The sequence below is a fragment of the Melospiza georgiana genome, chromosome 2 (assembly GCF_028018845.1).
Source record: "Melospiza georgiana isolate bMelGeo1 chromosome 2, bMelGeo1.pri, whole genome shotgun sequence".
NCBI classification, from domain to species: domain Eukaryota; kingdom Metazoa; phylum Chordata; class Aves; order Passeriformes; family Passerellidae; genus Melospiza; species Melospiza georgiana.
This window is the reverse complement of record NC_080431.1, coordinates 42,216,387-42,229,491: the sequence shown is the minus strand read 5'-3', so window position 1 is coordinate 42,229,491 and position 13,105 is coordinate 42,216,387. Positions and strand designations below refer to the sequence as shown.

Sequence of the window (13,105 nt, the reverse complement as noted above, 5' to 3'; positions counted from 1 at the left end):
CTGAGCCTTGCTGCTGCCAGCTGGTGCAAACTGGCCTGTGTTCTCATCAGCACGGCTGCAGCTGCTAGGGGAAAACAGCCTTTCAAGCAACTAACTCTCCTCCCTGAAATGGGCCATGTGAATAACCAACTGGCCAAAAGCCTAACAGATATCTCCTCCTCACCACTCTCTGCAGTGTGCAAACTGCAGCACAGGACTGTCACACATCAGGAGTTCATGACTCCTACTTATGTCAACAGCTTTGACTTTCTCTTGGACATCTAAGAACAACTGTCAAACTCCTGGCACCAAGGTTTATGAATACCAGCCTCAGTTCATAAGCACTGAATTAGAAGTAATTACTGGCCTAATGAACATCAAACAAGAGAGGATGAAGAGACGCAGGCAAGAGATAGTTTTTAGCAAATGAGATAAAAAAGGTGGGGGACAAGTGAGTAACTGGCAAGGAAGGTGGAGGAAAGCCCACAAAACATGCCAATGCATTTTAACCTCCCTTCATGCTTTACCTTGCTCTAACAACCAAGCTCTTCCTTGAACTCAGGACCATGGGTCCAGAAAGGACTTGTCTGGGTCACTGAATCAAGTCCTCCCAAACACAGGCACACACATTAATTAATTAACCTTAACTGGTTTTCTTGCCCTTGCTATGCCTCTTGAAAGGCAAGATTTGTCCAACAGAGCTATCTGGTGGTTTTGTGAAGTGTGAATGAGGTTAAGGCGAGGCAAGCAAAAAGAAACCAGTCACAGACTGCTGCTTTCGTGGGACAAAGGTGCCATTGAATGAGTGCACAGGAGGTACAGAAGCAAGCTGTTAGCTCTCCATGCTGAGCAGACTGGTGAGCCAGGGGAGTTAAGAACGTCTGCAAGTGCTGAAGGCTGCAAGCAGCCACGTTGCCTCCCGTCCTTGTTAGCCTCAAGAAACAGTGATCCTTGTTTGCTAAGAAAAGTAGAGAGGATTGCTTATGAATGCACACAAATACATGTAATCACTTCTTAATGCCGCTTTCCCAAATCGTACCAAAAAGGAGCTTCCCTCTGGGCACTATGAGCAAATTCACTTCCTGCACTTGTTTTAAGTGAAGATGTGCAAATAGATCACACATAAAGCACATACCAACCAGTAAATACTACACAACTTAAGTCTATCATCATTAATATTGTATCTGCCAGCTGCCAGTAGGAAAAAGCCTGATCTGGATCAGATATAAGCTTGCTTCTATTTCTGTCAAACTGAACAGTTTGGGGCTTTAAAATTTATTCTGGCTGTGGGGTCAGACAATACCTGATCCTGCTTCTGAGGACAAAATTGCCTGTTCTACAATGCTGGAAGAGATTTAAACTTGCATAGGAGCTTTTTAATGAGCACTGCATACATTTGTGCTTTCTGGCACAGGGCTGCATTGGTTTTGACATGGTACAGGATTAGCCATGTCACGGAAGCACAGTCTCTGGGAAGGATCCAGCTTGTCGGTTGCTAAGGGCAGATGAACCCCTTGGAACAGGATCAAGCTTCCACCTCCCCAGGGGAATAACCTGAGCCCACAGCCACACCATCAGGGGACTTTCTTCCCTCTTCATTCCCCAAACTGGTGCTCCTGCCCGCCCACATTCTGGAAACTCCTGGGAAGGAAGGGATTGTGGACTTAAATCGCCGCAGGCTGACAAGAGCCCAGCATCCCTCCTCCCCCTTCTCACACATGTGCTGCTGATACAAAGATGGTAGGTAAATCTTCTCCCCGTCTGTCACACTTGGGTTTCAGCCAGGTATGTCCTAACATCTTTGCTTTTTTTCAGTGACTAATCAGGGATACACACCTCAAGTGCTCTGATGGGGTCAGACAAAGCCAAGCACTGTCAGAGGCCCTGCATCTGGATGCCTGCAGGTGGCATGGAAAGGGCCATACACCCCAACGCTGCTGTCACCGCTGGCAGTTCTCAGTTACTGCAACCTGATTTACTTAGCCTAGTCAAAATTCCTGTGAGTGAAAGGGATGAAAACTCATTCCATCATTAGGCTCATGAACACCCACTAGAAATAATTTTATGTCTACATCCTATCTTTGATTTAAGGGCAAATATGAGACCCTTGGGCTAAAGAGGAATCAAATATTTAAGAGCAGGAGAAAACTAAGTAACCATTACGAGTTTTGCCTCAATTTATAGCTAAGCCACATAGTAATTAACTGATGTTGAAACGACTCTGTGAGATGATGCTGGCTGGTATGAAAGCAGAGAGAAAATTTCAGCATCCTGAAATACCTCCATCTCACTTCAGCTTAAAAACTCAGCTTTCTGCACTAACTTAACTTCTGAGCTAATAACTTTGTAAACTTTCCCACATGTAGGTTTGCCAACACACCACACCACAATAAGAATCATTGTTACTCTCTTAAAATAATTAAAAATCTGTTTCTGCTCTTTGAAAGGATTTCCAAATTCAGAATTTGCTTGCCTTTAAGCTTCACATTTTAAACTCCCCACCCTGCTTTCTCTGAAGGATGCCTTATCGACCTGCTAATCAAAATGATTGTTCATGATGGGATTTCCAACTGGCCCTGCCATTCACCCACGAGGACTTGCCTGTCAGAAGCAGGGTTACACGGCTCTGCAGTGGGCAGTGACACCAAGACCTGTGCTAGCTGAGACATCAGCCTGGATGGTGGCGAGGCCCCTCCAGCCTTGCCAGATCCATGCCTGGTGATGGGTTTGGTCTTGGAAACACAGCCACAGATTTTTATTGTGATGGAAGTTTAAACGAAGCAGAAACATGCCTCAATAAGCCAGAAAGGGTCACCTTTGATGTTTCCAGTAAACTCCTCTCTGGTTGATTTCAGTCCATGTTGGCATACAATAGATTAAAGACTGTCTCCAGCTGCAAGTAATGCTTTGCACTTACTTCCATTAGGAATGGACAACAAAATACTACCCCACATGTCAAAATTAACATTAACAAGAATCTCATTACTACTGCTGTTACACATGTGTGTTCCTGTGTTTGCAGAGCGTGAAGGACTGAAGTAAAAACAGACATTTGCTGCCAAACTCCTAGAAGGATGGAAATGGAAAATATGGCTAAGAAAACTGTATGGCACTCATGTTTTAGCTCATTACACAATTAATCTTCCAGCATCAGAAACACTGCAGTGTCTTAACTATAACTTTGGACCCTTAATTTTGGCATACAGCATAGTTCAATATCTGAAATATTGCAAGAAAGTTCCTGACCAAGAGCAAGTCTTCTGCTCTCTCTTAAACTGAAACTGTCTCAAATGTCCCTGATAACAAATGCATCGGGGTGCATCAAACACCAAGCAGAAGGAAATCATCTCCATTCTTCTCGGTTACTCCTGAAAAATGGGTTTTACAACTGTGGAAGTCAGCCTCACACCACAGTTTGATGTTTGAAACAAATGAATATCCCCCTTCTTTGAAATTTTTTTAGAGAACAGGATACCAGCACGGACTTAGCAGGAGAGCATCAAAAAAGATTGCAACAGACATCACTATGCATTTCTAATGCTGGAAGTAACACTTCCAGATGCAGATGTACAGGAGCTATTTAGAATTATGACCTCAGAGACTGTGTTGTACTCAGGTTTATTTAATGCATTCTATTTTCTATTTAATTCAAAATTGTGTCTTTACAGACCTACCAAATGCACGTGAATGACGCTATTCACAATTTCCTTCTCCTAAGCTAGTTCATACTATATAAAGCACATATACAACATTTTTCTTCCTATTTAAAGTTCATTATAAACGCTTTATGCATTGGAAAAATGCTCTGAGTGCACCAATCAGATTTTTGATCAAAACAGCTTGGTGCCTGGTAGGGGCCGCAGAATTGGTCGATTTATTTCATAAAACTTTATGTACAAAGCAGCACTATGCATGAACGTAATGGTCAGAATATAGAGTCTACAGGGGTAATTTTTATTACAATTTATAGCAAGATTACCCATACTCCACAGTTTTCAGATTTTATTAAGATTTTATGGCACTATATGGCTTTAGCAGTTAACTGCACCTAGCATGGTTATGGTTCACAGAGAATGGGAACTGGCACTGAAATGCACAGTGTAACTAATCTAGCAGAGAATATTAATTGCTATGATCCAATCAAAGGCAATATTTAAAATCATTTCAACAGTCAAGTAATTTGCCATAAACCTGTAAAATAGAAGCTATATGGAGAAATACAGAGGTAAGAGGGATTGCATGGATGTAATATATGCACATACTTAAGCATCTCTGTCATTGGGTTGTATACATAAAATACATACGCATTTTTTAAACAAAGGACTTTTCTCTTTCTAAGCTATTTCAATGCCAGAAGACCTCATCTACACAAAAAAGGAAACTACTAAGACTGCTGAGATTTATGTCTCGCTGAGCATCCAATACACAAATACTCTATCACAAAAAGTAAACAAGGAAAATAATAAGGATAGAATGTATTTAATATTAGATAAAATACTGTGAAACTACTACACAATGGTAGCAGACTGCAGCTTACACACTGCAACAGGCCAGAGATATTTTAGACATCAGGAAGCTTCCAGCAGCTTGGTCCAAGGCACAATAAAACCCAAGGCAGAGAGAAAATAAATGAGAAGTTTTAGGCATGTATTTCTGCTGGATCCAAATTCATGGGATAAAAGCAAGCAGATCAAAGCTCAGCCCTGGTGAGAATACAGAACTGAAGGGCCAGAGGCATTCTTGGCATGGAAGAGAAGGAACTAACAGCTTCCAAAAGGTGCAAGGACTCAGGATATGTCAAAAGAGATTTACTCATCCTGCGTATGCTGGGTTTGCAAATCAAGTTGGAGTATGCCTGTACCTCATTCCCTTCCTCAAATCCCTCCTAGCTGAAAATGAACAATGAACATCAACATGAACAAATCATACTGATGAATCTTAAAAGAGCATTTGCTTCTACAGCGAAAGAACCCAAGTATGTCACCAGTGAATCACTAGAAGGAGCACTTTTCTGGAAATTTAAGTAGAAGACTGTTTAGGGAAGTCCCTATAGTAAAGCTAATCCGTTTTGTCTTAAACCAACCTCCTTGGTTTCAAACACCACAGTGTCTGTGTGGTAACTTATAGTCTGTGTTTTAACTCTCCGCTCTGGCAAAAACTACTGTTTACTGTAGCTCTTAAATAATGTGCAGCATCTTCAGGAGCACGGGTCCCACTGTGAACACAAGCCTCTCCTCTGCCTGCCTCTCTTCCTGCCAAGCCACTGCCAACCTGCTCCTGCTTTCCCAGAACCACGAGTGTTTCTTCCAGCTGAACCAACCAAACAGGAGGAGACAGAGCCAACATTCTGGGGGGCAGCAGGTGGGGAGGTGGACAGGCTGAATACAGACAGCCACAGAAGGTTTTTGAGAATAACAACAAAATGATGGCAGCTGAAGTAGAAACTCCCAGCCTCAATGCAACTCAAATCCAAAATAACTGTCTACTAAAATGCAGAAAGGATAATCACTCCACATGAAACAAAAAAGGCAACACTACTGGTTTTAATTAAATGTGTCTTCCATAGCATAATTTATACAAACAGACCCTATAATCTGACCTCTAAACATATGGAACATCTTAGTTTCTATCTTTTAACTGCAAATTGCATTTATTTTTGCAAAATAAACTTTACAGTAGGCAGAAATAACAGGCTGTACTTTAAAAAAACAGCAAGGGCAGTGGATAATGTAATCTAATGGTACTACCTGTTTGAAGTCACAAAAAATCTGCAGCAAAAGATACTGCATTTACTACTTATTAATATATCCACACTGAGGAATATGCCAAACAGTGCAAACTGTGAAAAGAAAAAACCTGTGTATTTTTGCCATGGCCAAAATACAGATACAACATAAAAAAGGTCCAAGACCATGTCATAACAGCCGTTTATGTACAAGAGAAGCAGACAAAGTTCAGTTGGCAAGTTTAAATTTATAATGCTCTGACTGGTGAATTTTGCAAGTGATTGTGCCCTCTGAAAACATAAAAACCCGTAAGAACGAGAATTCATAAATCTGATTCCAAAACCCCAGAAATATCAAAGTTGCACCAGCCCTTCATCCACCATTATCAGGAAGGAGATTCTAAAAGGCTCTTCAATGAAAGCACTAACTCCTCTGAACTACAGAAAACAATTTTCAAGAATATTGTATTTGGCAAAACCTGCTGCTAGAGGGGACATGATTTGCCAGTAGTATTCATGGATATCTGCTGAAAGCAAAGAACAATGGTCCAAACCAAGCATGAGGTTCATGTAATTAAAAACACTGAGGTTCTAGTTTTTCACAAAAAAAAAAAAAAAAGCTGGAATAAACATTTTCAACATAGAAAATGCTACATTTTTTTTCCTCTATGCTAAGTCTCAGGAAGAGTGGAATAGTTTTTCTTCTTGAAAATTTCCTCTTAAAGGAAGAAGAAAAAAAAGAGAAAACACAGAAATAGCTTGAGGCAGTATGGAAAATGTAAGTCTCAATGGTTTACATACAGACAGACTTGGAGCAACTGAAGATTGGGTTTTAAGGGAAACCATCAGGCAGTCTTATCTATAGGTGCTGCTACCTGCTGGGCCTCTAATTAAACTTTTAGCAAGGCTTACCATTGCTAAACAGGGAGCAAAAAAAAAAGCAAGGAAAAAAGGGACTATAATACTCTTTCATGGAATATTTCAATGTAAAATAATGTCTAGTCACCACCACTGAATCCTCACAGAAAAAAACCCTCCAAGCACCTTTTAAGGCTGTGACAAGAGCAGTGACCACTGAAAAAGTCAACTTTGAGTCTGCCATGGTGTGGGGGGGGCACAGTCTAGCCCTGTGGTGTCCATGAGGACTTGCGCCTGGCTCCCTTGTCCTGCGTGCCCAACAGCCCTAATGCATTTCTCTGGTTTATGTGCATGAAATAATGAGAGGAGAGGGTTGTAGAGGGCAACCTGCACAGCCGGGCTGGTGCTGTGGGGGCTGCAAGAGACCCCACTGCTCTGGGGATCACCCTTGAGTGTGTCCTCCCCATTGGTGCATAGCGGGACGAAGGTGCCTGGTCAACAGTGGGGTCTGTTCATAGCTGAATGTTGTGGTGTTAGCAACTTACAGGAATTTACTAAGATTTGTAAATGGTAAGTGATGTATTATCGACACCGGAAACTGTTCTCTAATTACCTTCTAAAGAAGCATTGTTAATAACTTCCTGAAAATGCACCAATCCTGGTTTTGATTTAGATTAGGTTTTTAATCCTGCAAAAGCACATCACTCTGACATTAGGGTGCTTTTGCAGCATGACAGCCCTGTCTCCCATTGCCTGCCTTGGGGTGCAGCACGTGGCACAGGACCTGACGGGATGCTGCAAGCACCTTGTATATACAAGGGCTACGTGTCTTCAAAACAAAAAGAAACCTTGCAACCAAAAAAAAAAAAAAAAAAAGGAGAGAGGAGGAAGGATAGAAGGATAGACAGCAGAAATAAACAGCAAACTGGGAGGCAGAAAAGGAGATCTGAGACTCTTCTGAAGGATGGTGAGACAAAGAACACCATGATGAATGGCACTGTGGAGAAGGATGCGCAGAGGCGGAGGAGGAGATGACAGCATAGGTTAGAAATATTAACAGAAAAGGAGGGGGAGACAAAGCAGAGATGCTCAAAGTGGCACTCAAAGAGCAGTCAGCAAGATGGGAAGGACTAGAAAAAATAGAGAAATAGAAGAAGACAGGGAAACAGAAGACAAAGTAGACACATCTTGTGCCAGAGGGAAGAGAATATTCAAACAGAACATGAAGAAAAAACTATTTGCTTGAACTGCCTAAAAAAGCGGGCACCAGGAGAGTTTTGTCTGAAAGTGAGAGAGAAAGAAGGTCTGGGAGGCATCAGGAAAAGCAGAAAGCCACCTGTGCAAAACACCTGGAGACAGTATTAGAGGGATGGTGAACAGCCTGAGAAGGTTTTGCAAAAAAACCTAAAAATTAAATGGTTCTAGTCAAACCTGGAAGGAAGAGGACAATTCAGCATGAGAAAAATAAAATCAGGAATAACAAGGAAAAAGCTTTTCTCTATGCCCTGGTTTCTTGTATTTGCTCCCCTCAGCACCTGAAACCTAGAAATACAGGAGATGCCTGAGAGCTCAGGTCTGATGTAATTTTCATATTAAAAATATCTCTTTTCAGGAAAGTGCCTTAGTCCCAATTGTGTGAAAAGGGCTTAGATAAAGGGTCACGCAAAACATAACTTTAAGTGCTTCCCAACTGGCACTCCTGGATCATCAACATCGTCTCTGAATTAGCACCAATGCAGGAATAACACAGGGATTATGCTGCTGATGCTCTCTGTGGATCAACTGTTTCAGTGTGCATAGTTTTATGTTTCTGAAAATTAGCAGCATTCATGTAGAAGTTGAAAGCTGTGAGTCTAGATGACTCCAAACCTGCATTTGTCCATCAGCTAGTAGAGGATTAGGAACTAATTCAATTTGGCAACAATGTCCTGTTAGGATCTGTGTACACTTATTTTTTGTTATCAGCACAAGAGCTGATTATTGAAGGGAATTTAGTCTGCACACATATTAAAATAATTTAATTGGTTAATTTGTGCAATATAACTGCATTGAATTATTTATATTGTTTTGCACTAAAGAATGAAAAACATTCCAGCAAAAGCTGATAAAAGATTACTGCCTAGAGTGGATTGCTGCCCAATTTACTTCTATTGTATTAATTTAAATTAACCTGAACTTCTTTATCAAAAGAATTAAGGACCACAAAATGAGTACAAATCATGAGAAAAAATTAATAAACTGAAGAACCGTTAATACTTTATTTTACTTTAACTGTGCATTAATAGATGATGCAGGGGCTAATGGCTAATGACCTCTACCAATTAGAGCACAAAGGCCATATTGTCAGGGCAGGTCTGAAGGCATGGAGTTCACAGGCTGAAATCCCTACAGCACATTAAATTCTGGAATTTTTTTGATGAAACTGGGGTAGTGAATTTCTAGTTTTACATGATCAGGAGGTGCTTCCTACAGAGGAGACTACTACCACAGCCAACCAGCACCTTCGAAAAGAAAACACACAGGAGAATTTCTCAATGACTTCATGGTTAGGTGCACCTTGAAGGGCCAAAATCAAAATACAAACTAAAACTTTCCTTTTTCTGTTTGTTTGGGTTTTTTTTCCTAGACTACATGGTACGAAGTCCTGGTTTTATTCATAATTTCTTGACAGAAAGGCACAAAGGGCTAAAATCACACCACTGTATGAAGTGCAATAAAACTTAAACCATAATTTTGAGGCTTGAAAGTAGACTCAGATCAACAATGAGTTCATTTCCCATGTCCAAGCCTACTGAGAGGGCAGAGCCCCCCCTTGGGTAGTGAGGGAACAGTAGGAGAGTCACAGACTAATACCCAACAGGATGCCCTTAAACATCTGAATGACCCATCACTGTAGGCCTGTACAATAACACACAGTTGCCGGTTCATGAAAAACAGACATGAGAGGTAAGAAACAAGTTGAGACCTGTTCACTCTGCAATTAGGAACACAAGAGATGTTATAAGACTAAATGTCCTGCAGTCTCATAAGCCCCAAAGTAAGGTTATCTGTCAATACCCTCCCTTTCTGCCTCAAGCAATACCTCATTTCAGGGGAAAATTACCGTATTTTATTCACTCACGTGCAATGAGCCTTGAAATGAGTATCTCATTCCTTTCCTCATATTCCCATCTCTGTCACTAATGCCCCTTTTATAAAGCTGTGCTTTCAAAGTTTCTGGGCACATCTGTTTTTTCTTTCCTTACTCCACCCATCATCTCACTATCCATAACAAGTTTTTGCTCCCTCAGTAACTGTTGGGTTCTCACTCTTTTTTGCTTTCCAGCTCCCCTTTCTGTGTTCTTTGGACACCTCAAGAGTGTATCTGTCCTTCTGACATGTGCCTCTTCCTCCCTTCACACTCCCTGTGCCTCTCGGGTCCTATGTCTGCAAAACTCATTTCCAACATAAACACTCTGGGTGGCTTCCTTCCCTTCTGCTGTTTAATCTGGAAGAAGAAATCTAATTCGAAGTATTGCACTGCCACTCCTTAAGCTTAGTAAAACCTACTTCTCTGCATCTGCTAATGCTCTTTGGTCCACAAGCCTTTCCTTCACACATTCCTAGAGCCTTGCTGGGGAACAATCCCTCTGACATTCCTCCCCATGCTAAATCTGAAACACCTGGTGAGTTTTCCATGTTCATTTGTGATGTTTTATATATTGTCATAAATATCAGACACTGCCATTTTTTCCATTCTGCTACTTCTTCAGCTTCTGGGGAGGACTTATTTCTCTCAGGACAGAATATGCCACAAGTTGTCTGAGCATCTAACACCACCGCTAAACCCAATCTTAATTAAAAAACTTATTTACTTTAAAGATCATCTGGGATAAGACTTTTAAAGGTTCCTGCAAATTGTCTAAGTTGTACGTCTTTTCAGCAACAACACAGTAAGTATGGAAACGAACAACTTTATAATTGTTATTATGTTTTTCTCATACAAGACCAGTTTCAGAGATGCCACAGATGCACAAAACTGGCTCCACCTTACCTTTGACATGGCTTCTCCCATCCTCCAACAGTGGTACTACTATAGTGTTGTTCATATTCCCAGGTGATCTCACAGCTGTATAGACGACAGGTACCGACTGTACCACCACGGGGATACGGTGCACGTGACTCATTTTGTTGGACTGCAAGTTCATGGGACTTGAAGGTGGTACTGGATGGATAATGTGCAAAAACTGCTGGCCTCCAACACCAGATGCAGAGGCCACAAGAGGACCTGGAGTTAATACTGACGGTACAGACGCTGCTGAGGAGACTGATGTTATTACTGTGGGGGATGAAGCTGGCCGACTGGAAGAAGAAGAAGTAGAAGTAGAGGAAGGGGAGGAGGCTGATGCTGTCATAGAAACTGGTGAAGATGAAGCTGCTGTAGGGGACGACCTGGCTTTGTTTATTGACAAGTCCACTGGTTCAGTCTGTGTTTGGAAATGGTCTGTAGATAATGAATCCTCCGTGGGGTCGGCCTTCATGTTGTTCAGTAACAAGGGTACAGCATCCATATCTGGGTAGTTGTGGACGTTTGGAGACTGTTGAGGAAGAACAAAGGGACACAGTTATATGTGTGCATAAAGATGACTTGCACGCCCAATTGCTAATGCACACCACACAACTTGATCATGAAAGCCACAGAACTCAGTCCCTTTTTTTGGATCAGCTCATAATTTTAAAGTACAAATCATGTTAGAAAACACAGACATGTTCTGTTTGAACAGAATATTAAAAAGAAAAAAAATTCTATTCCCATTTCTTAGAAAGTGTCAGGATTAACCGTACGAAATCATCCTGCTTCTTTCTACTATGCAAAGTCACCAATGACAGAAATTTTAGTATCTTCAGCAGTAAAAACTATTTATATTGACAGAACATTTTTTTCCCCAACATCTAATTTTAAACCAGAGCATTACTCTCTTGTGTCATCATCACTCAGACATGAAGAAAAAATGGTTATCACCATTTCTCAAACAACTTTCTGAATGCTCCAATACTGTAATTTCCCTCTACTTGCCTACCTTCTTCTAGACTAGCCAGACCTGGTTGCTTCTTTCTGTGATCTCTGCTTCAAAAGGACTAGCCTTAGTACCTATTGGGTTTTTAGAGTGATCTTTGAAGTTGTGTCCACAACACAACAGATTTCAGAAGGTGCCTTACGCTACCCTCAGTCCTTCAGTTCTATGTTTGACTTCTGCATTCTGAATGCTCACTGGTAATGAACTCACAGGTCAGTACAGAGCCACACATTTGTACGACTGCCCTGTCAGAGCGAGCAATGGTTACAGCAATTCATTATTCTGGACTAGCCCATTAGATAGCCTTCCCCATTGTTATTACTATTATTTCCATACTAATTGAGAACAATTTTCCTGACTTCACAAAACATTTTTATGCTTTAGATTAATTCTTTTAAAGCTGGTTGGACTAAATTTATTCTAGAGGGGTGCTGTCTGCTATTTTTATAGTTTTCCCTTATTTCTGTCATCAAAGAGGTTAATAGAATTTTTGAATAATGCTAAACCAAAGACAAATCCCTAGAGAAGTTCATTTGATATATCTTTCCATTTTGACAGTCCATCATTAATAACCAGTCTTTAATGATGTTTTCTCAAGTAATTTTCACCAGGCAGAGCAAGGCAGGAAATGCCCATCGATAATCTGGTCTAAGACAAAGCACAGCTCTCAGCTCCTTAGCTAAGGAACTCCACAGCACTGCACTGCAGCAGAGCTTCTCCACAGACAGGCACTCACAGTGTAGCACCAAATCCCAACTTCCACACAAAACACTGCTCCTTCAAACCTCACTTGACCCAAAACAATTATTCCCTGTACAGACCTAAGCAGCTCTAAATGCATTAACTTGATCTCTAGATTACAATATTTACAAAGTATCTACAAATATTGAGTCGAAAATATTTAAGCTAGAAATATTTTATTGCATCTACTGTCAATAAACTAAGAATCAATCAAGCTATGAACTCCCTTTGGGATTTTTTGTAATCAACTACTATAAATATTTCCAAGGAAAGACCTCCTTGTTTTGAGTCAGAGTCAAGCTTCAACAGAGAATGAAATTCTATTGAAAAATACAAACACTTATATTGAACACTGCAGTAATAAGGACCTAACTGGATATTATTCCTGGCATGCTGAAAGATGACATGTTCTAGTAGATCTCATCTATTCAGCTAATTTGGATCGGTTCTTGGATCTGACATTTCCCCCTATCTGAAAGCAAGAATATCTCTGGAATGATCTCTTCCTCTATTTATACACCAATCCATTTAAAATAAAGGGAGTCACCTGAACCCAGGATCCTGCTATTCAAAGCAAAATATCCCTTTTCATAAAGACAATGGGAAATTATGCTAAAAAGAACACAAAGTTACGAACAGGATACTTTTCAAAGCACATAACCAGCTGTGAGTGACAAGGCTATGTAAAGCTCTTCCTCAAGAAGGCAAACCTGCCTGTAATTACCAGGTGATGATTCCTGGTAAC

General features: G+C 40.8%; 1 protein-coding gene across 3 annotated transcripts in view; it reads right to left on the bottom strand.

The window, feature by feature from the left end:
• KLF12 (KLF transcription factor 12) overlaps nt 1–13,105 on the bottom strand; it is a 235,123-nt gene that overhangs the window by 75,443 nt on the left and 146,575 nt on the right. For all 3 annotated transcript variants that reach the window (XM_058018441.1, XM_058018443.1, XM_058018442.1), the window contains exon 4: nt 10,596–11,139. In XM_058018441.1, the coding sequence (XP_057874424.1) occupies nt 10,596–11,139 (544 nt within the window). The remainder of the gene's footprint in view (nt 1–10,595; nt 11,140–13,105) is intronic.